Genomic DNA, 24294 nt, shown 5'->3' on the forward strand with positions numbered 1-24294 from the left:
CCCACCTACTGTAGGCTAATAGTGCCCTCTGGTCTTTGGACAACTAAGAAATGCTCCCAGACATTTTCAGATAGCCTCTTAAGAATCTTGGTCTCTCATTTCTGTATTGGTTTTTGTTTGTTTGTTTGTTGTTGTTGTTTTTAAGCTTCTCCCTCTCTATTGGACCCACCCATTTAGCTCAAGTCTCTCTCATCTTAAAAAATCTTTCCTTGCCCCCATCGTCCCTGCTAGCTACCACAGAATTTCCTCCTCTTTCAGAACCAAATCTTTAAAGTAGTTAACTCTTGCAAATAAAAATTTCATTCACTAACTCTGTCACTCTTCTTGTGTAAGTTTGTGCTGCTGCTCCCCCTTTTTTGAGAAAACTTGGAAGACTTTAAAGTTATGATAGATGCAAGGTGGGAGTTAAATGACATCAGAAGGATTCAGGAATCGAGACTGTCATTCTGTTTTCTGGCCCCATCTGGAGTTGGTACTCCTGGAAAGAGCTGGACAATGTGCTGAGAATGAAATGTGATGTTAGCATAGTATTTTCAGTCTCTACAAAGAGAGAAAATAATATGTATTACTCCATAGGGACTTGTCCAATCAAAAAGAAGTTTCAGGCCTTGGGAAAGATGATTGTCTGGCTCTCCTTTGTCTAGAGATATTTGCCTTGGGAATTCAGTATTTGAAATCTGTCGTATCTTTATTGCCCATGATGATTTTATTTAATAACTTCAAAGAAAATAAATCTACCCCTTCCTTATACCCCAAGTTTTTTTCCAGAAGCTCAGAATTTTCAAGTTTAACAATTCAACATTTATTCTCTTCTATTGCTAGAAAAAGGTATGCTTACATCTCCATAGGCAATAAATTTTTTTTAACTTAATTATATTTGGAGTTTTCTCTGTGTTTCACTCCCCACCTGCTTTTTTGTGACTGCCATCCTAACATTTTACAGTTTACTTTTTTACTTTCCATTTGGTTGCTTTCCCCTTGGTTAAATATGAATATTCCAGAGGCTTTAGAAAACTCTTAGGAAGTGGTCCAGCCTCCGGAAAAAAGTTCATTTCATTTATGGTTTGGCCCAGGGATATGAAGTCAGGACTAGTTTCTAAGGGCAATATTTATAGCTGTTGTGCCTAAAGGCACCAGGGCTCCTCCTTTTAGCAGAACACCCACATTCTCCAGAGGGGCTGTCAGAAGAGACATCCCTACAGAGGGGCTCGGGTGCTCAGCCTGCAGTACTTCTGCTGGAGGGCTGAGTGGCCTGGCAAAGGGAGAGCCTTTGGTGACAGCAGAGCCCAGCAGCCATGCCGCTGGGCAGCGAGTGCATGTGGTACAGACCATGGGCAGAATTGCATGTGTTTGCACATCAGAGTGAAAGTGAAGCACACATCAGGCCCTGTCTTCGCTGAGATTATTTGTTAGAATTAACTGACAACATTAGAATCCACACCCTTAGAAAGAGTAGTGTGTTTGTTTTTTAAATATACCTGAATGAGAGCCTTTTTAAAACTTTCTTGGTTAAAAAACTAATATTATTTTATACTTTAAAATTTTTTACAAATTAGTGTTTATCGTTATTTATTTATTTATTTTGGCTGCGTTGGGTCTTCGTTGCTGCACATGGGCTTTCTCTCTAGCTGTGGTGAGCAGGAGCTACTCTTCATTGTGGTGTGCGGGCTTCTCATTGCGGTGGCTTCTCTTGTTGCAGAGCACAGGCTCTAGGCATATGGGCTTCAGTAGTTGTGGCTCACGGGATCTAGAGCGTAGGCTCAATAGTTGTGACGCACAGGCTTAGTTGCTCCACAGCATGTGGGATCTTCCTGCACCAGGGCTCGAACCCACGACCCCTGCATTGGCAGGCAGATTCTTAACCACTGCACCACCAGGGAAGTCCCTGTGTTTATCGTTTCAACAATTTGGTTAAGATCATCTGTTTCTTTTTTCTGTTATTGCAAAAGTCAAAAAAACACAGATATCTAAGATAAAAATTGACCATAATTTTGATACTTAATCAATTTTTGTTTGTATATCTTTTTAGTCATTGTCTATGTACATATTTTTTTTTGTTTCCACGCTATTATAGAGCTTTGTATCTTACATTTTCGTTTAAATACCAATAGTATTTAGTCTTTTTTGTTACAGTTGGTTGTATCAGACTCTTAGAGCTAACCACTGTCCTGGTGTATGTCCTGTACGTTGCGCTACGCTCTTACAGTCACATACAAACATGAAAAGTTAAGATTTTAATTTTTTCAATGGAATCATACCCACAGCTTGCTTTTATTATTGATACCATAGTGGGTCAAACAGACAGAACTCTCATTCTTTTAATAAGTGTATAATAATACGTTGCTTTCTAAAGTCTCCTTTTAATTTTAAATTCTGTTTCTGTGATTTGAGTTGAACAAAATAAATGAAATTAGAAAGCCATTTAAAAATACTCGTGTGAGATTTGGACTTTGGAATATTTGATTGATTGACTATACGAAGTCATGGAACCAGTTTCTTGTTTAGTAGTGGTAGATTTATTCTGCTCTGCAAAAAGCCGTGGTAGGTTCCAAAGGCTATTAAATGTAGGGCCAACTCTTCCCATTTGCAAAGTGTCCCTCCGTCTGCTGCTAACAAGGAGTCTGGGCAGGGGCCAGAACAGATACATCAGTGTTTAGGCCTCTCAAATTATGTCATCCATGCATTTTGATATGTCTGCCATTCAAATACAGATGTCTAGGTCCACCTGAGACCAAGCTGAAGTAATGTCTCTTTCTGTTAAAGACCATTCAGAAGCCTTTCAGAACAGCCTAAGTAGCTGAATTTGGAGTGAGGTTATCTGTGTTTTGATCTTGACTGCCATTGCCTGGCCGTGTGACCTTGGCAAGTCACTTTACTTCTCTCAATTTTCAGAGGGGTTGGTCTAGATGAGTTTTCAGAGCTCTTCTTGATTCAGTTGTATTTTGATTTTTATGATTTCCTTTATGTCGTGCTTAGCCAAAGCTCCAGGGAGAGGAAGATGAAACTTTACCAACTAAGGAAGCTCCAGATTTTACTTCTCATTTAGTTAAGCCTCAGAACAGTGAGGGGTGATACTTGAGCTAAATAAAGCACACATAAATAAAAATAGTTTGTTACCCTGATTGTCAGCTGAGGCTCTTTCTAAGGTTTCTGCCACAGTTTAAGGTAAGTCTGGAGTTGGGGACCTAAGGGGTGGGAGTGCAGGTAGAATTTGAACAGTTTTTTCCAGAAGAACTGAATAATCCCAGAGGTTGGGGTAAAAATATCCTTTATTCCCCAAACATTTCTTTTCTCTGTCAGGTCCTGAAACTTGAACCCTCTTCGGAGTGTGTGCTTCTGCTCTTTTGTGATGCCCTGGCATACACTATGCTGGGGACATCACACCAGTCATGGAACCTGCACAAGAGTCAGGAGGCAGCCTGTAGGGGCAAGGTAAGTGCGCTGGTTTGTTTTGTAGCTATGTTGTGTGGCTTTGTGAAATGTTAAATATATGCATTTATGCCCTTTGGGATATAAAGTGACATTTAATCATTATATCCCAAGAAGCATAATAGTTTTAATTGTGCAAAACCGCACAATATAGTTAAAAAATACAACCAAAAGCACAACCCTTCTGCGTATTTTTAAAGGCTGATTGCATCTTCCTGAAAGGTTCCATGGCTGGTGTCTCATCTCTTGCATAGTGTTTGTGAGAGCTGTTGATCCCATCAGGGCAGTTCACCACAGCACCTCAGAAGTGGGGAGCAGTGAGTTTTCATGTGATTTTTGTGCCGAGTGCCTCCTTTCAGTGTATTTGGCATGGAAACTAGACTTGACGGTTCTTTTTGCAGGATGCCTTTAACCTTAGCTCTGATGGCTGCAGAGTGTTTGTGTTTGATAAAACAAGTGAGTGAATGGTGGCTCTTTGGTCTGATTTGCCTCCTAGTACTTAGGACATGAGAATATTCACCCTTCATCCTTCTGCTTAGGGGGGTGCAGGACAATGTGTGTGGGTGTGTTCATGAACATCTGGCCACAGAATGGTATGGTATGACTGATTTATTCACATGTGAACAATAGCTGACACGGCTTTCTGAATTGTGGAAAAAACAGATTCATCGAACAGGCCACATCGGACAGTGTTCACCCGAGCCATCGAGGCGTGCGATCTCCACTGGCAGGATAGCCACTTGCAGCACATTATCAGCAGTGACCTGTACACCAACTACTGTTACCATGACGACGCTGAAAACTCCCTCTTTGACTCCCGCGGGTGGCCCCTCTGGCATGGTAAGTGGGCAAACCGGAAAGACATTTCCATGACTTACTTCTTTGTTTAGTTTCTATAGCATTATTGGAGTGGGAGGAGGAGAGTTGAGGGATTCAATGGCAGATGGATGAATGCTTGGCAATAGGAGTTTTCATTCAAATCCAAGTTCAGAAATGGTTTCTTGTGTCTTTTTAATAGTATTTCAGGGGAAAACATCTTACTATTAAATCCTGTTCTTATAGATATATCTGATAATGGCAACCTTCCCCCCTTAACTTTCTGTTTTAGAACATGTTCCTACAGCCTGTGCACGAGTGGATGCATTACGTTCTCATGGGTACCCCAGAGAAGCACTGAGACTAGCAATAGCTATTGTTAACACGTTAAGACGGCAGCAACAGAAACAGCTGGAAATGTTCCGAACTCAGAAAAAAGGTAAATGTGTGAAGGAGTCTGTTTCCATTGGAATGGGCTTCTTGGTGATGATGTCACTAGGTTTTATGCTCTTTGGGGAGAGAACTTTTAAAATTAGAGCCATGGTGATGGCTTTACTCACCACTCATTTGAAATATTTAATAGCTGATCTGTGAGAAATGTTAGGCATCCCCCCACCCCCACCCGTTGAATGTTGTAAGAAATAAAATTTTTTTACAAGTTTCTTAGGTTGGTTAATTTTTTAAAGGGGAGGTTGTTTGTTTTTTTTTTACGTTTGAGTTATGTCGTATGTCGGAATTATCTAAAATGCAAGTTAGCCAGATACTTCATTTTGTGAAAGAGCATTTTAATTGTGATAGTAAGGGCTCTGGGGGGGTAGACTGCCTATGTTTGAATCCTGGCAGGAGGTCCCAGCTGGGAGACCTTAGGCATTGACTTGACTATGGAATGGGGCTCAGTTGAGGACCTGTCTCTTAGAGTTGCTGAAAAGATTAAACTAGTTAATTTCTGTAAAGCACTGAAAGCAGGGCCTGACAGAGTGTGGAAGCACTATAAAACAGTTTAATTGTAATAATTTGTACATCAGGACATGATACGTATTTAAAGCAATCAAACAGAACTCCTGGGGACTGCTCTGGTGGTCCAGTGGTTAAGACTTCGCCTTCCAATGCAGGGGGTGTGGGTTCAATCCCTGCTTGGGGAGCTGAGATCCCACATGCCTCTTGGCCAAAAAACCAAAACATAAAACAGAAGCAATATTGTAACAAGTTCAGTAAAGACTTTAAAAATGGTCCACATCAAAAAAAACCTTAAAAAAAAAACAAAAACTACACTCCAATGAAAGCTAAGGAAAAAAACAGAACTGGATTTTTCAAATTCTGTAAATAACATTCGATGAGCTGTCAACTAACAGGACACATTTAACTCCTCTTTATCTCAGTTTATTAATCTTTTAAATTTTAAATAAGCATTACTTAGTAGTAGTAATTGCAAAAGGGTTGTAAGGTGCATAGGCCCTGATCAAAAGAAAGACATATGTATGCTTTTTCTGATTAATCCGTGCACTTCTTTTTCTTCTGTAGGTGTAAATCTTTTAATTTTTCTTTGTTAGGATTGTTTTGTTTTTACTCTGGAATTTTATATCTTATTCAGAGAGAAGTAGTTTTAGTTGTGTTTTTTTGCTTATGTTTTTGTTTTATTCCTTGGATGATTTTACACACATCTAGGGCACAGCTTAAAATTATCAGTTGTTGTTGAAGTGGGCTGGAGATTGGAGCAAGTGTTTGTTGTAATTTTTGATATCCTCTATATTGGAAGTATTAAAAATGTTAACATTATCATTTATATGATGAAAGAAAATTCCAAAGTTACCATTGGAACCAAGGAAGGGGGAGCTCAGATGGGATTGGAATGTGATATCCCCAACAATCATTACTTTGTCCAGTTCTTTGTGTTTGTCATATCAACACTGGTTACCAGCTGTATTTACAAAATATGTTGCCTGGCCCTTTGCAAAATTTTTCTGAAATCTCCCTTCCCCTAAACATACACAATCTATGGCCAAAAGACATTTACTTTTGAAAAGTATAAAAGATTGAAATACTTAGGCTAAGAGAGAGTGAAGTACTTTTTATACCGCAACAGGAGAGCTTGCTCACGCTGATTATCAGAGTTTTGAAATTCATGTTGATCTCTATGAAGAAATGTTTTTAAAATTAGTTTAATTAAAATGTTACAATATCTAAGAAATACAAAGTGTAAAAGTGTTAGTTCATGTAGGTAAGTTGGAACACATGTTAAGATAGACTCCTTTGATAGTCTTTGAGGTCTCTCTCAGACTCATTTCTCTTTTATCCTGCACACAATGAAAACTTTAATTTCAGACTATTCTTTACTAGCACTGCATATTTATATCCTTCCCTACTTTCTTTTTGTTTGTCCATATTCAAAGAATAGGTTTTTTGTAACTGTTACAATTCCAAATTGCTATAACAGTTATTTTTTATGGGGCTAAGGTTAGTAAATGAAGTATCTTGTACATTTTCAATATTATTTGGCATGATATGTCAACTTTTTAAAAAATTGAGATATAATTGACATATAACATATTAGTTTCATGTGTACAGCATAATGATTCCATATTTATATATTTTGAAATGATCGCCACAGTAAGTCTATATATAAATATATATGTATGTGTGTGTATATATATATATAGAGAGAGAGAGAGAGAGAGAGACTTGTTCCTAAGACTGATGCTTATGTTTCTGCTTTCATCCTGGTTGTGTATATGAAAGCCAGTGACAGAAATTGAAGGGAAAGACCTTTCCAAGGAATCTAGTACCCACCTTCTATAAATTTTAATACATTGTGCGAGGTCATGCTTTATTTTTATGTACTAATAGTTGATAGTCCAAAACAGAAGACTTCTAAAGGAATACTGAACTTGCAGAATGGCTTTTTAGCTATTTACAAGCCAATATTTTTCTTGTATATTTTATATTATATATAGATTTTATTATAGTTTCCTTTAAGAAGGAACCACTATTATTTATAACTTTAGTAAACACTTAGATGTAAAATATTGCATTGTTTACAATAATGGAATATACCTTAAAATATTTGCAGCTTTTCTCTCAGCACTCTTAACTTGAGAACTTGAAAGTTCTAACATTACGTGAGGAAAATGAAAAGGATATGTTTCATCCAAATTATATGTTATCTTCTGCTATAGTTACCCTTTGTGACAAAGGTCCTCTCTTAAATGACTTACAGATCCACGATAAGGAAGATTTTTATAAGGTGATAGGGGAGTAATTTAATAAATATTCATACGGAAGTTCAAGTCCGACCCAGGGTACAGCTGCCTTCTAGACTCCATTTTAGATAACCCAGTGAGCACTGACTCTGAGAGTACCTTCTTAACGTAGTTGTAGAGTTAGTTATCCAATGATAATTCCAGGGGGACTTCTTAGTTCTCTCTAAAGCCACTCCTAGGAAGTGAGGAGAGTTGTCCTTAGCTTCTCAGGTAGAAATTTAGAATTCATTTTCCTCATACATCATAATTTAATAGTGTAAGTAGTAATGTTAACCTAGTAGCCTGAGCATATGAATTAAATAGATGTTTGAGAGCTGTCTTGGGAAGTTAGCACCATTTATATTGATTCACAGATGAACCTTTAGAACTTAAAATAGTTCACAGGTTGGGGATTTTATGTACCCTTGTTTTTTAATTAAAGAGGAATTTTGAATTGAATTTAGTATTAATTTGTCAGGATGCTGGAAATGGTAAAGCCTTTCTGTCCTCTACTTCTCTCCATGTCTCAATTCCTTTTTCTTACACAGAGCTACCCCATAAAAGCATAACCTCAATAACCAATCTGGAGGGCTGGGTTGGACACCCCCTGGACCCCGTGGGCACTCTTTTCAGCAGCCTAATGGAAGCCTGCCACACTGATGATGAAAGCTTCCCTGTGTTCTCAGATTTTACAGGTAAAACCATTGACATTTGTCTCATGTGCTTTTTTCCCCTAAACCCTGAATGGCATTCATCATTGGTCATTGTTTTTCTCCACAGTTTGTTTTATGAATCCATATAGTTAACAGTACTAGCAGTTCGCAAGAAAGGGTACTCACACTTTTCAGGCAGGCTCCTACAAACTGGGAAAAGTCTTAGAGTTGACAATTGGCAGCATGTGTCAAGAACCTAAAAATATTTATTCCCTTCTAGTCAATGATTGTACATCTAAGAATTTATCTGCATTTATGACTGTTTTCCAGCATAAAGATATAAAATAAGGATGTACATCATGTGGGAGGGAAGAAGGATTGTCCCTTCACTACTCCCATGGTTGGATTAGCTTGGAGAGTTAAGCATCTAGCCTGTGGTGGTTGCCTTCATGGATTATGGGTGACCCAAACTCTATCAGGAGGGTGAGGGTATGGTATGACTTTGAATTCACTTTTCTTGGGAGTCGGACAGTTGAAGTTTGTTAAGAATTTCTAATAGAAACACCTTAACAGAGATAAGAGAATCCTCAAAGAATCCTTCTCTTGTGACTGATGACTCTTTGATAACAAAAAGGACCATGGAATTGAGTTACATATACGTTGTATTCTCTACTGTTTTTGTTATAAATTACAACATTGTGATAAAAGTATGGAAAAATTTTTTTAACGCCAGGCTTTAAAAAATTGATAACTATTGCAGCCATCATGTAATTTTACTCTTGTTTAATTAAAAATTTGTTTACTCTTAGGTATGCTTAGTATCTCTCCTTAGATTTATAGTTTTCTTTGGTGATTCATTTTTAGTGAGAGAAAAATATTTGTAATATTCTGTCCCCCAGAACATACACATTTAGTCATTCATGGTCATTTTTTAAAAGATATTGGAAAACTTTATACTTTAACCTAAGAAACATGGTTTTCTGGCTTTCTTGGAGTTAAGTCAATAATTTCTTTAAGAGTACTAGGTAAAATAGATCGTACTTATCAGGGTACCTGCAAAAGTAGTTTCTGAACTCTGATTTCTTTTGTGACAGAGAATATGGGACAGTGCAAGTCTCTGGAATACCAGCATCTACCTGCACACAAATTCTTAGAAGAAGGAGAATCCTATTTAACGCTAGCTGTGGAAGTAGCCCTAATAGGGCTGGGACAGCAGCGTATTATGCCTGATGGGCTGTATACCCAAGAGAAGGTTTGCCGGAATGAGGAGCAGCTCATTTCCAAGCTTCAGGAAATTGAATTGGATGACACACTGGTGAAAATTTTTCGCAAGCAAGCAGTCTTCCTATTAGAAGGTAGTATGATAAAGAACTTTCTCACTTGTTTAGCCCATTTTATTTAGCCACTCAGCTTTCTTATGTTGGGAGTACAGTTTACGTTGGGAGTACACTTAATATGGTGGTTATCTTGATTGGTATGGTCACTGAGTGTCATAGGCATGTTCACTTTCCAAAAAATAGTATCACTTAATAAAAATGTTCAGATGTTTACATGTTTATCATTTGATTTAGGTGGTCGTGTAAGATAACCTGCTAGAAATGAGCCCCATTTAAATGCCACCAGCTTTAAAAAGGACTGTTTTTATTTAGTCTGTGTTGTTCCTGAGATAAATGCAAGTTTGATATTTAGTGAGTTATTGCTGGTAGCCATATTCCTCTTTGCTTGATCAATTAAGTAATAAAATGGAAATTGGCTGGCATTCCTCCAAATTATTGGCTGTTACGTTGACGTCTGGGTTTTGAACATGTCATTTGCACATGCTGACAAAGGACCAGAGACTGCAGAAGTGAATTTCCACTGCGCTAATTATTTCAGAGAATACATTAGGTATACATTCATCAAAGTAAAGGTTTCATAGAATCACTAAGGCAAAGTCTAGTTTTCTTCTTTCTATAAGGTCAAGAGCTAAAGGGCCTAATACATTTTGGATGGCATTATTTTTTTTTTAATGTTTTTTTTTTTCTTGAAAAGAATAAGTGTAATTAATGTGGTAGCCTGATCTTTTACACAGATTTAGGTGATGTCAAATCTTTTAAACTGCTTCTGTCTCTCAAGTACATGTGTGTTATTTCTGTGGATTTCTCTGTGATTAATAAGCTCATACAGTACGGTATCTTCATCTTATATTCAGAATGGCTATATATAGGGAAGGGATTTAGAGAAAATAGCATTTCAAAACTTTTCATATGTCCAAACCTAAAGATCTATTTGAAAAAAATATTTTCATTAAATATATTATACATTTATGTGTTTTAGAAGTGCACCTTAAAGGGGAAATCTTCTTCTGAATAAAACATGCTTAATTTTGGTAAAAATTCCTAATAATTTTTTGAAGCACTCTCCTGAAGTTTTTTTCCCTAAAGATAAAAGCCCATCTTGACAAATTTCAAATGATCTTGATCCTTTCATTACTGTCTTAGTTTCCTGTCATATATTTCCTTTTGATATAAGCAATATCATTAGCCATAAACTTTTCTATGCTGGCTCTTAGTTAACTCTTGGTAACTGCCTTATGATTTTCATTATACTGAGGGAAAAGATGAGGATGTGTGGTTTTCAAAGTTGATAGTGTCTGATATCTGTTCATCACTTACCTTTTTAAATGTCTCCGTGTTCATTACTCATGAATATTTTTTAACTTTGTCTTAGTCTTTGCTTAGTCCATACCTTCCCATTAAACATTTTAGTGAGAACTGTGCTCTGTAAGGAGGGCTGATGACCCACCCCATGCTCCTCTCTTTTCCCAACCTTGCTAGGCCCCAAAGAGTGGTTGGTGCAGGACAGGAAGAAGTCCAAGGGGAAGCCAAGGGACCATTTCTATAAACTCCAAAAGATAAGCGCTCCATGACTGAGATGACTGCACTGGGCACCAAGGTCTTCATACACTTATACTCTGTGAATTTCAGGGGCAGATTAGTTAGCAGACTCCGGTATATGAAAAAGAGGAAGCAGTAGCCCTGTATTTTGTTGCTGAGTGTTAAATCACTTCTGGACACAGTATGGGCACGTTGAATCAATTGGCATATTGGAAAAGCACTTCTGGGGAACTTAGATTTCAAATTTCAGTTTTTCATTTTTCAGTACACCAGAGTTCAGGCATTATACTGACTATTAATCAGCAAATAATTCTGTGATACCTGACTGAATGTTTTGCTTGTTGGGAGGTGTTATTATGTTGATTATGCATCCTGGCCTTCCCTGCATAGTATAAAAAGGGAACTTGATGGTACAAGGGAAACACTGAAAGGAAATGGAAGAGAAATGAAGATGGAAAATATACAAGTTTGCTGTAATTAGTCCTTAAAAAAATAGAGTTAATGTCTTAGTGTGTCCAGGCCGCCATTAAAAAATACTATAGGTTAGGTGGCTTAAACAACAGAAATTTATTTCTCACAGTTCTGGAGGCTGAGAAGTCCAAGGTCAAGGTGCTGGCTAATTCAGTTTCTGGTGAGGGCCCTCTTCCTGCCTTGCAGATGGCTGCCTTCTCCCTGAGCCCTCACAAGACAGAGACAGAGGTCACTCTTTCTGTCTCTTCTCATAGGTCACTAATTCTGTTGGACCAGGTCAAGGCCCCTATGACCTCATTTAACCTTAATTACCTCCATAAAGGCCTTATCTTCCAGTCACATTGAGAGTTGCGGCTTTAACATATGAATTTGGGGGGAGGGCAAACATTCTATAATATAACAAATAATCTGGCCTCACTATATGAACTAAAGGTAAAATTGTAATGCCTTATCAGCTTTTGAAGAATATCAGATCGCTAAAACATTTTTAAATGTCTTAAAGACAAAAAAAAGAAAAAAAGATTAATAGATTTGATAAAATTAGAAATCTAGGATGGATTTTAATTTGTCTACGTAAAAAATAAGTTATTTACATGACTTTCAAAGTACTTTAATAAGGAACAATTCAAAAATGCTAACCAAAGAATAAAACAATGAAATTTAAAAACAACTTCTGTTAAAATGATCGAAAATGTATCATGCTCCTACTCAGTGCCCAATTCAGTAGCTCCTCTCACCATTTCCTCTGAACTGCATTTCTTGCATTCTAAACTCTTCACCAGACTTACTTTTCTCATGGAAAACAAATGTATTATGTCCTTTGAGCAGTAGTGTCATGATTCATAATTCTAGAAGTCATGAAACCGATGTTAACCCAAAGGTGACATGGAAACTAACTTATAAAACACTTCACAGTAACTAAACCTCACAGCACCTAAGCGGAAAGTAGCTGAACTAACCACTGTGGTTTCCTTTCAAAATTTATTTTAAAAGTTGGTGTTGTCCTTCTTAGGGTAGCATCCAGAGAGCACACAGGGGAAGTCAGCTCTGCCACCGTGCCTGTCACAACTTACTAAGAAATGAATTTTGACAGTTTAAATATAATTTTACTTTTAAAATTGGTCTTTTGAAGTCCAAATAGTGGTAGAATCAGTTACTTTATTTTTTTTTTTCTTTTGCCTACGGTGAGTATTATTCTGGTCTTTTATTATTAATCCTTTATGAGAATTAATATCTATTTCTGCTTATTAGAAGCAACAATATTTAAAGTCTTTGTATTGGGATTTGTGGTTCAGAATCCTCCCTATCCCTCCCCCTGAAACAGAGGACTCTTTTCTGGAAACCTGGCTTATTTGTGCCCCTAAGACTGACTGGGGCTGGGGCAGTTTCCAAAGTTAAGCTGTAGAGTCATCTGTGTATTTGAAAATCTGGATGCTCAGATATCACACACTGAGATAGGGTCTTTCTTAAATTCAGTGAGGTTTCCTGCTTTGGAGTGTTTATTTCTCTGAAGCAGTTATAATGTGAAAAAGTTCTGCCCCCATAGTTCTGTGATTCTCCTTTTAGCTGTGGCACAGGGAATTGTTCCTGAAGTGAATTTGATATCGTATACTCTACCCTGTAGAATCATTTTACTAAGAATTGTATTCGTTTCTACTATGTCACTTAGATTACATTCTTAACTAGATTAGCATTGTTTATAACTTTACATAAAAAATTTAAACTATACTTTACAAGAAGTCTTAGTTCCTTTTTTAGGAATGTAAAATGTGTATACTCTCTTCCTACAGCCGGACCATATAGTGGTTTAGGCGAAATAATCCATCGGGAGAGCGTTCCAATGCACACATTTGCCAAGTATCTCTTCACCTCTCTCCTACCTCATGATGCTGAATTGGCATACAAAATTGCACTGAGAGCAATGCGGTACGTATTCACAGCCCCGCCGGGCAGAGGCAATCCAAATCCCCCACTGGGAAAAATGGCTGTTAACTGACTTCTCATTCATTCATTTTTCTTGTAGGCAGCAGAAAAACTAAAAAAAGCTTCTTGGGTTGTGGTGGTGGTGGTTTGTTGGCTTGTTTCGCTTTTGTTTTAAAGTAAGGGAAGAATGGTATTCTTGTCTGCTGTCACTCATGTTCATGGTGGCTTTATCCTGCTTTTTCTTGAAGCTAGAATTTGGGACTAGAGAACAACTTCAGGCCAAGTTTAACCACAAGGCAGCAACAGTTGAAACCTTCCTAAATAACGTAACTGTTTAGAAAAAATTAGATTTTTGAAGCAGTGGTAAATAACACGTATACTTGACTGAATATAATAATTGAGAGAGCCCTTCACACCGGCTGTAATTACACATTCCATCAGTAGCGCAGGAAAGCCATCCTAGCACCGAAACACCTTTATGCTCCACTGGAGGATGAGAGAAGATGGGAGCTGTATCTAGTGTTGAAGGCATCACTATTTAGGGGTCTTCCAGGATTTGTTCGCCTCAGCTTTGTTTCCATCCACCCCTCGGCCCCTCCTTTTCAGTAATAACAATTAGAACACATTCTCTGCTGCTGACCTTTCTGTTTTCACCCTCCTTTTAAAAAGTCAGTTCACAAAATAATTATTTTTATCACGAATTTGTTCTAGCTGAATATTTTTTAATGAACTCAAGATTAAATTTTTCAGTCTTATATATAGCCTTTTAAACTTTAAGGACCTGAAAGGAATATCTACCTTTCTTAAAACATGAGCTTTTTTCCTTTTATCTTTTTTTTTTAATTAACACACGTTAAAAAAAATTTTTTTTATTGTGGTAAAAGTCACATAATATAAAACATACCATTTCAACCATATTTAACTGTACAGTTCAGTGGCACTAAGTACATTTACATTGTTGTGCAACTCTTTAATTAACACACTTTTGTTAAAGTGCCGATTAGACCCTGTTATTGCCACCTAAAGACAAACCACGTACACACCTAAAAGCTTGAGGTGCTGGAGAACAGTTTGATTCCACAGAAACTTTTCATCGAAGATACTATCTCTGCAGCCAGTGTAATGGATTCAAAAACAATGCCTTTCCTGTATGAGTATAGCTTATAAGTCACAGGAGGCCTCTTTTATGCAGCAATAGAGTGTGTTTGTATTTGTGTGTGTGTATATGTGTACCTGTGTGTCATTGTGTATTGAGGCTGACATCCTTTAATTTGACATGCTTTCCTTGGCAACATGAAATCTCATTAACATATCAGAGAAACCTTAAAAGTTCTCTCTTGTCTGTTTTTAAAATATCAAAAAATAAAATAACTAACATAAGCAAAAGTCCCCCACCAAATTACTTTATACCACTTGGTTTGTATTTTAGAGCACAGTTTTATAAGTACATTCCTATTCCCATTTTGGGAAGCTGAAATGGAAGTTATCAGGTGAAGACAGATGTTCAGCTCTATACTTACTCAAATCCTAACAATTCTGCTCCTGTGGTAAAGGGAAGGATACTAATGTTATAGTGCCACCAGATGCTATTGCTACAGTTACTGTAAAGTTTAAGGGTAAAATAGCTAAGGTTTCTCTGTGGTTCTGGCTTATGTGAAGGTATCTTTCAGGTGGGGAGGCTTGCTTTTCTAACGCTCAGAAACTCATTTTTGTCCACCCTTGGTTGCTGCCCAGGCAGTTCGTTCACGGGGGACACTAGCAGGGCACAGGGGAATTGTTTTCCACCTCTTCTCTTCTACCTGCCACACGCCCTCAGCCAAAGGATGGCCATGGGAGGGAGGTGGTGTGAACTACTAGAGCATCTCAAGACAGCCAGGGGAACAGGAAGGAAAAGAGACAGGTAACTTACTTGCTTCTTAGTCTTTCTAGAAAGAGAGGGGAGATACTGAAGAAGGGCATTTTCACAATCATTTTCTCATCTTTCCAGGGACGTTGACTAGTGTGCTCTACAGCAGCTCTGGAAGGATCTGCCTGTGAATATAGGGATAGTCTGGGTTTTTAGAAAGCTAAATAGCAACCCCACCAAAATTCTTACTACTTAATTGCCACCATCAAATGCTAGCATCTCTGTCCCTAGATAAAAGGAAAAGGGAATGAGGGATTTGGCTTACCAGAGCAATAATTGCTGTTGGGTAGGGCCCCAAGCCCAGCATCACACCCTGACCCTGCTAACTTCTCCTGGTCCCCAGCTCTTACTCCACAGTCCCTAACACTGGTGTACTTGAGGGAAGGTCAGTGTTTTGATGATTGTAAAAAAATTATTGCAGTTATAGCTACTCTACTAATCTCTTTGGTGCTTATTTATATTTGAAAGAGACCGCCAAGCATGTGCTTTGTTTCAATAGTTGTTCTTTATTTGTCAACATATTCTTAAAGATACATTGATTAAAATAAGAAATCATGCTGAATTTATGCAAGACTGTCAAGGGACAAATGCTTGGATCATTTGCATCCATCATCTCTGATATGATTGATAGAACATTTTCTAACTACAAATTTCTGAAGTAATAAGGAACTAATTATGCAGAAAGGATGAATATATGGAAACAAGTCATTTTTGTTTTACTTTGTTTTAATAAGTTAAACTTATTTGTCTCAGCTATACACTGATTCCTAACGGTTGTAATCTCAGTTTTAAATATCCACTTGACTATATCAGTTTCTTTTGATTTTTTAATGAGTGATAAGATTCAGAAATTTTACAGTAGGTAAACATTAAGACTTGTGTTTCAAACCTCTCCATTGTTACATGTCTTAATTTCCTTGAATGTTGCTGTTTTCTAAATGATGCTAAAGAAAGGAAACCTCTTAGGGTTAGGCGATGGGCAATTAACGAGGTAACTTTAGCATCCAGACAGCAAAGTGTAGCTGTACCAGCTCTTCCCTCACGGAGGACCTGAACAATCGCTCCCAGCAACCTGCTCCTCTGGCTTCTGGGCAGTCCCTGTGGCCAGGGTGATGGACAAGTGGTAACTAAGAGCCGCCTGCCTTGTCTTGTCATTACAGGTTGCTAGTGTTGGAATCCACTGCTCCAGCGGGAGACCTCACCCGTCCACACCACATGGCATCCGTTGTTCCCAACCGGTACCCTCGTTGGTTCACTCTAAGCCACATAGAATCCCAGCAGTGCGAGCTGGCATCCACTATGCTCACTGCAGCCAAAGGTACTGGGTTGTCCTGAGGCCTCATGATTATTTTGTTAGTTTGCCTTTTTATTTTAAGGGTCGTGTTTTCCATCAGATTCTCAATAATGGTGCTCATGTTGTAAGGGATCCTTTTCTTTAGATGTTAGCTTATGAAGCAAAACAGGTGCTACTCAGTTGAGCTGGCATTTTCCTCATTTAACTGCATCATTAAACTTGCTGCTGGCAGAGTTTGGGTTTAGTTACCATGCCATGTAAATGGTGGGTGAGCTTCAGAGGCAGATTAAATTCTCCCTGAAATATTCACCAGAAATAAAAAAGCAGGAACCTGAGAGAACTATTTGCTATCTCATGTTGGTTCTGGTTCACATGTGCTTTTAGTCATGAGGGTGTGTCTCAGTGTATCTTTTTCCTGAAGCCCGGATTCATAGATATGCAATAACCTTGGGACACTTAGTTGTAACATCTGTGCCATCCGTGAACATTTCATGTAAAGTAACTTGTACTTTGTGTTTTGTTTTGTTCCTTTTTTAACTCCGTGTGTGTGTGTGTGTGGTTGTGTGATTTTTGTTGTTGTTGTTTTGCTTTGCCTTGCTTTGCTTTGATTTGGTTTCCCCTTGTTCGTTGTAGGCGATGTTCGGAGGCTGGAAACAGTATTAGAATCCATCCAGAAAAACATTCACTCCTCATCCCACATCTTCAAGCTTGCCCAAGATGCATTTAAAATAGCAACTCTCATGGACAGTTTGCCAGACATCACTCTTTTGAAGGTGTCTCTGGAGCTGGGCCTGCAGGTATGTGACTGTGGTCTTTCCTGGGGCACCAAGGACTGCTAAATAAAAGCATCATCCGAGGGTGTTGCAGTTTGTTTGGACTTTTTAGCGTAGGTACATGACTCTTTGGTGCACAGATCTGTTAGACTTCAGGAGTGCACTGGGCTTCGCAGTTGTGGTCATTCCCACCTGAACCAGACTGCTGCCTCATGTGTAGGACTGTACCTTTAGAAGCCCTGTTTGTGTCTTTCAATAAAAAATCATCTTCTGTACTAGAGCCTTTAACATCACTGTTTCTCCTTTAATGAATTGAAGAAGAGTTCTTCCTATACATGGCTTAAATAAAGCTCTCATGTATAATAACGATTCATTTGTTAGGGTTAAATTTTTAGAGGAGGTATGGATATTTACTGATGTTTGCATTTTCATGATAGATGGACAGTTCTGACTCCTTTTTTATAACCCTGAGAAAATTAGGGTAAAGGAAGAGGGATTGGGCCGGGGTCCAGTTTCAGCTTCAGCAGGCCTTAGACATATTACCAAGGACATTTTGAGTTAGTCATGTAGATAGATGTTTGCTTCCTTATAGTATCTGAAAAGATTATTGTATAAACCAGGAACTGAAGTTTATATTTCTACTTTTCTCAGGGAATCTCTATTAACATTTGTGTTTTTCCCTCCATAAAATGCAGTGAAAGAAATTGTCATCTTCTAATTTTCTAAAGTATGGGGACTAGAATGCCCCAATTAGATGATTAATATTGTTTTCTAGTTACGGCTTCTCCTTAACAGTGATTAATAACGTTAAAGAATTAGACTGTAGAAAAACGCACTTGCCACTTACAGTACTCTCCAAGCAGAGGGCATGGGAGATTGCATTTAAGCTATACAATGACATTTTAGAGTTCTTTTAAAAAATAAATTCTTGTTGTTTGGCTTATTTTTGTTATCATTTTCCTCTTAAAGGTATGATGCAGAAAGAACCATTAACATGAGTTTTCTGGGTATTTGGACTTCTGGCAGGTTTTTTTGGTAAACGGCAGATTACTGAGAGCTTGCTCCCTGCCTCATTCTTCCTGGGACCCAGGAAGGAATCCCACAGGACCTTTCCAAGGCTTTAGGAGTATTACGTCCCTAGATGCTCTGAATCTTAACAAATGAGGGAAGCAGGACGATATGGTGAATTTTATCTTGTAATCTATTAGAAAGTAAAAAACAAAATTAGATTGCTAATGATGCCAAAGGTGATTTCTTTCTATAGACCTGGGGTTTATCTTCTTAATCGCCAGGAAGGAACAACCAGAGATTGAAGGGATAACTAAAACAATTATTTAAAAAGAAAACCTCTTTGCCAACTGAGGGTTCCTAGTCAGGATTAATTCATGAGGTGGCTCAGAAATTTAGAACCATGGAATGTGAAAGCTGGAGAAGGGAAGAGGGCGTGGGCTGTGTTCACTGTGCCAGTCCAGCCCTTGGATTTTGCAGAGGAGAGAAGTGGTCGATTGAGTGACTTGCCCAGGTTGCCACGTCTAGTCAGTTGGCCTACCAGGAGTAGAATAGAACACAGACCTCCTGCCTCCCAGGCTGGGGCAAAGCCAGCAAGGGGAGCTGTGGGTAAGTCCAAATTCATATGCACAGCTTTATTTGAAATAAGGCTTTCCGTCCTCCTGGTAGTAGGGAGTCTGCCTATTAATTTATACCTTGGAATGAATTGTTTTCTTTTTCCATTGACTTAGGGATAATCTTCCAAAACATTTTGTTATCCTGTCTTCATAGGTTATGCGAATGACACTGTCAACCTTAAACTGGCGCCGGCGGGAGATGGTCAGGTGGCTGGTAACGTGCGCTACTGAAGTGGGTACGTAAATCAGGGGCAGGGGCGCTCCAAGGCTCCCCGTGCTCAGATTTCACTTATTTCCAGGTACAGAGAAGAACATTTTCACTTCTTTACCTTGACTTCTCCAAGGCTCCTGCCCCTTCTGGCAACGTACAGGGGCTCTCTTCCCCGAACCCCACCGTCAGCCTTCAGTTATACACACTTGCATTGTTCCTGTCACATCTGTGGGGCTCCAACTCTTACTTAAAATGGAATAAGTCAGGGAGCAGACACTTTTTATTCAGCTGTTCTGTCACACTTAAGGTGCTTTCAGTAACTTTTGTGATAATCAAGTTTACAGTTTCATATTCCAGAGTGAATCTTTGGTAGGCAGCAAACCATCTTTGGAACTAACTTTAGACTGTGGGTTAATGGTTCAGGTCACTTTAATGAAAACAATATAAAGTTATCTAGTTGCACTGAGTTTTTTCTTCATCTGAGGGCATTCGTCATGGTATCCAACAGAGAAATGACCACTGGGTGTGGTTTAGGTGAGCTTTGTGAGAATTTGTAGTAGCCATAAGAAGATCCCCGGGCTTCCCTGGCGGCGCAGTGGTTGAGAGTCCGCCTGCCGATGCAGGGGACACGGGTTCGTGCCCCGGTCTGGGAAGATCCCACATGCCGCGGAGCAGCTAGGCCCGTGAGCCATGGCCGCTGAGCCTGCGTGTCCGGAGCCTGTGCTCTGCAACAGGAGAGGCCACAACAGTGAGAGGCCCACGTACTGCAAAAAAAAAAAAAGAAGATCCCCGGTTGACCACACAGTGCAATCTGTGAGACCCTTCAGCCAACTATTTCCCCTCTGCAGCAATAAATCATAACTAAAAAACCCATATATTCCTGGCGAGAAGGCCAACGCAAACAAAATGGTGGCTGTTGGAAATAAATGTGGGTTAAACTGTCGTCTTCTTATTTGCATCAGAAAAGGATACACACCTCTTGCTGAGACGACACTGCTACCTCAGTGCTTATCTAAAGATTGACACAGCAGATACTGTAAAAACATTCTTCTTGTTATTTTTCTTTTATTAATCTATAATGGTATGTTATCTTGGAAAAAGGGAAATTGGTCTCAGTATAAAAATTATATTACTGGGGCTTCCCTGGTGGCGCAGTGGTTGTGAGTCCGCCTGCCGGTGTGGGGGACGTGGGTTCACACCCTGGTCCGGGAGGTTTCCACGTGCCGTGGGGCGGCTGGGCCCGTGGGCCGCTGAGGCTGCGCGTCCGGAGCCTGTGCTCCACGATGGGAGAGGCCACAGGGGTAAGAGGCCCGTGTACCGCAAAAAAAAAAAAAAAAAAAAATTATATTACTGAAGTGATGCTTTAGTGAAGCAATACAAGGATAATACCAGTTTAAGAACTGCCACCACTCCCCCACCCCTGCACCAAGAAACAGGCCTAATTTCTCTTAGATTTAGTACCTGTGCTTTAAATGGCCCACGTTTAGGATTTTCCTACAGCTGAGGCATATTGCGTCTGTGTACTTAAAATGGTTATTTTAAAGACCTTGTCATCCATTTCAAACATCTGAGTCGTCTGTATGTCTGCTTCTGTCGACTCTTTTCTCTTGATTATAGGTCACATTTTCCTGCTTCTTTGTGTGTTTAATCACTTTGTATTGTGTGTACTTTAAACTTACACACAGGCACACAGACCACATAAAAACTCCCCATTTTGGTGAGGGTTGTAGTTTTTCTGACTCAGATTCTGTGGTGGGTAACTGACAGGAGGCCCCAGTGAACTAGAACTCATTAGCAAAAAGCCATTGTCTGCGATGGCAAGCAAGCAGCAGCACAGTGCAAATACCAGCTGCCGAGAGGATTAGTTCTTTATTACAGCAAGTTCATGTTCCTTTCAGGCATTTCACTGAATAGCAATCTATAATAACCTTATTCTAAAAGGTTGCTCCCAGGCACATTACCTTACAGGATTTTCTGACCTAGCTCATGTCCTGTGATGGTTAACAATGTGAGCATTGATTATAAAGTGGAAATAAGGCAAGACCTCTGGGCAGCCTCTCGTCAGTAATGGGGCTTCTCTGTGCTCCTTGCAGGTGTTTACGCCCTGGACAGCATCATGCAGAGCTGGTTTACGCTTTTTACTCCCACTGAAGCCACAAGTATTGTTGCAACCACCGTGATGTCCAACAGCACCATCGTCCGCCTCCACCTGGACTGCCACCAGCAGGAAAAGCTGGCCAGCAGCGCCCGGACACTTGCATTGCAGTGCGCTATGAAGGACCCTCAGAACTGTGCCCTCTCCGCGCTGACCCTGTGTGAAAAGGATCACATAGCTTTTGAGACGGCGTACCAAATTGTTCTTGACGCTGCTACAACTGGCATGAGCTACACCCAGCTCTTTACAATAGCACGGTACATGGAGCACCGCGGGTACCCCATGAGGGCCTACAAGCTGGCCACCCTGGCCATGACCCATCTTAACCTGAGCTACAATCAGGACACGCACCCTGCCATTAATGACGTTTTGTGGGCCTGTGCGCTTAGCCACTCCCTTGGTAAAAACGAGCTTGCAGCTATAATACCTCTGGTGGTCAAGAGTGTCAAGTGTGCAACGGTACTGTCAGACATTTTGCGCAGATGCACTCTGACCACTCCTGGCATGGTGGGACTTCACGGAAGGAGGAACTCTGGTAAGCTCATGTCACTGGACAAAGCCCCCTTGAGGCAACTCTTGGATGCCACAATCGGGGCCTACATCAACACGACACACTCACGGCTCACACACATCAGTCCTCGGCACTATAGTGAGTTTATAGAGTTCCTCAGCAAGGCCCGAGAGACCTTCCTAATGGCGCATGATGGACACATTCAGTTTACACAGTTCATCGACAACCTGAAACAGATCTACAAAGGCAAAAAGAAACTGATGATGTTGGTTCGGGAGAGGTTTGGTTGATAGAACTCGTATGAATGGGGGTGGGGGTGGGAATGGGGGGGACAGTTTGTTTTTACTTGAGCCTGCCTTTGTACCCTTTTTAACTTAAAGAACAGAGCCACACCGGTATTATATGTGTATAGTTATATTGCGTTTGCAGACTAAATTGTCATGTGAAAGTTTGTGTGTTTTTAATTTTCTTCCCTTTTTCTTTGTTTTTATTTTATTATTTTTCTTATTCTTTTTTTTTGTTCTTTTGGTTTTGTATGAGAGAGAGGTTAAAAAGGTTTGGTTTACACTGAGTATATGTTGTCAAGTGGCAAAAGTCCACATAGCTCTCCTGTTTTCTGTATACGTTCACAGCCTCAAAAAAAAATAATTGAAATGGCTTTAAAAACCAAACAAAACACCTCCATCCTGTGATAAGTACCTCGAATGGATTCAGCTTTACTCCTTTGTAACTCATCTTTACATTTTCAGCATATTTAAAACAAACCAACAAAACGAAAATACTAATAGTTAAAAGGCTGACCCACGTGGCTTTGCAGTGCTGTTCGTCCAGAAGCATGGCACACAATGCTTGTGCATGTGGAAACTTAGCGACTGTCAACATACATTCTCAGGGATTTATCAAAAAAATAAAAATAAAAAAAAGAATGAGAGCATTTATTGTACTGTATATATATTATAGTATATGTCTGAATATTGAAAATATAACATTAACTAATTTATAAAAAATATTCTATGTAATGCAAAATACTTGAAGCTGCAGTAGCTTGGTTTTAAACAAAAACAAAAAAAAACTGAGAGAAAACCTATCAGAAGGACTAAAAGTGCGCCTTGCTTCAGGGTTGGCTCAGGCGGTGAACTTCATGCTGGGCATCTATGCAGAGCCACCTTTTGGATTGCATGGTTTGACTGAGATCTATTGGGAGAAATTATATATGTATATATATTTATACAACTTATGTATACATATATATATGTATACACACAGACACAAGACACACCAACCACAACCACTACACCACACATGCTTGTAACAGGCACTAGAATAAAGAGGGGCAACAAAATACACAGCCAGAGCAGCAAGCCTTAGCATTAAGAATATACAGTATGCCGGAACTGGGGTTCGTGCCTCCTAGCCTAGGAAACTTAAAAGAAATATCCTTTCGACAAAACGCAAAATGTTTTCCAAAACAATTGACATCTGATACATTACGCCTTTGCAGTGAGCTAATAATAAGCTAACCTTTGTGCACAAATAACATTATATATATTATATATCTATTCTGCATAGGTATTTTGACTTTGTGCAGGACAGAAAGTTGTGTAGGTATGACTGTTCTACTTTTCAGTTTTCTTTCTTTTTTTTAAATATATTTTATTTTCTCTAGAATTACTCAAAACAAAAGCAGCCTTCTATCTTGCCTTGTCTTAATGCTTTAAAATAACCAAACTGGAGATCTAACTACCAAACTGTTCATTATATTATTAAATACCAACTTTGGTTACAGTATAGTGTCTTTACTTTAGCTGATGGTTCTGTAACCTTGTGCTTTTTAAAGCAATTTTTATGTTTTGGTGCAAAAGTTGTCCAGTGTCTCTTGTTCCCTTCATTAGAGAACATGCTAGAGGTATGTTTGTAGGTATTTTTGTTTAGAAGAACTATTTCATGCGCTCCATTTTATTTATTATAATAGGTAAAAAGAAAAAAAAAAAGGTTGTACTTCATCACCCATGTAAACATGCTCATGAAGTTGAAAGTAATTAAGATTTGATACACTGATATCAATTTATTTATGTAACTAAATCACTGTTTTATAAACTTGTTAATGATCAACAATTTTTGTTTTGATTAAAATTAGTTTTTTGAAAGTTGATTCTGCCTCCTTTATGGTATATCTCTAATTACGCTTGAATTCAGTGATTATGGACGTGGGTGTTACCACATCTCCAAGTGTTTTAATACCATATTCATTCATTCAGTAAATATTTATGTACTGTTTTCTAGGCCCTGGAGATGTAATGGTGAATAAAACCAGACACTGGAGCTTACTTTTCTGCTTAGTGGAAAAGACAGACATAAATCAGATGATCACAGAGATAAAACATGGGACAGAATAGCCAGTTTTTCTTCAGTCTG

The 24294-nt window shown here is 39.0% G+C and overlaps 1 protein-coding gene across 2 annotated transcripts in view; it reads left to right on the forward strand.

The window, feature by feature from the left end:
• Positions 1-24031, forward strand: part of ZSWIM6 (zinc finger SWIM-type containing 6) — a 206288-nt gene extending 182257 nt beyond the window's left edge. For both annotated transcript variants that reach the window (XM_022596877.2, XM_089908890.1), the window contains exons 6-14: positions 4093-4269; positions 4538-4684; positions 8030-8176; positions 9229-9489; positions 13272-13407; positions 16471-16628; positions 17238-17401; positions 19157-19238; positions 21307-24031. In XM_022596877.2, the coding sequence (XP_022452585.2) occupies positions 4093-4269; positions 4538-4684; positions 8030-8176; positions 9229-9489; positions 13272-13407; positions 16471-16628; positions 17238-17401; positions 19157-19238; positions 21307-22169 (2135 nt within the window). In that variant the 3' untranslated portion in view covers positions 22170-24031. The remainder of the gene's footprint in view (positions 1-4092; positions 4270-4537; positions 4685-8029; positions 8177-9228; positions 9490-13271; positions 13408-16470; positions 16629-17237; positions 17402-19156; positions 19239-21306) is intronic.
• The last annotated feature ends 263 nt before the right edge of the window (positions 24032-24294 follow it).

Source organism: Delphinapterus leucas, chromosome 3 (genome assembly GCF_059928025.1).
Source record: "Delphinapterus leucas isolate spDelLeu-1000000601 "Yukka" chromosome 3, BTC_Dleu_Yukka2, whole genome shotgun sequence".
In the NCBI taxonomy this organism is placed as follows: Eukaryota; Metazoa; Chordata; class Mammalia; order Artiodactyla; family Monodontidae; genus Delphinapterus; species Delphinapterus leucas.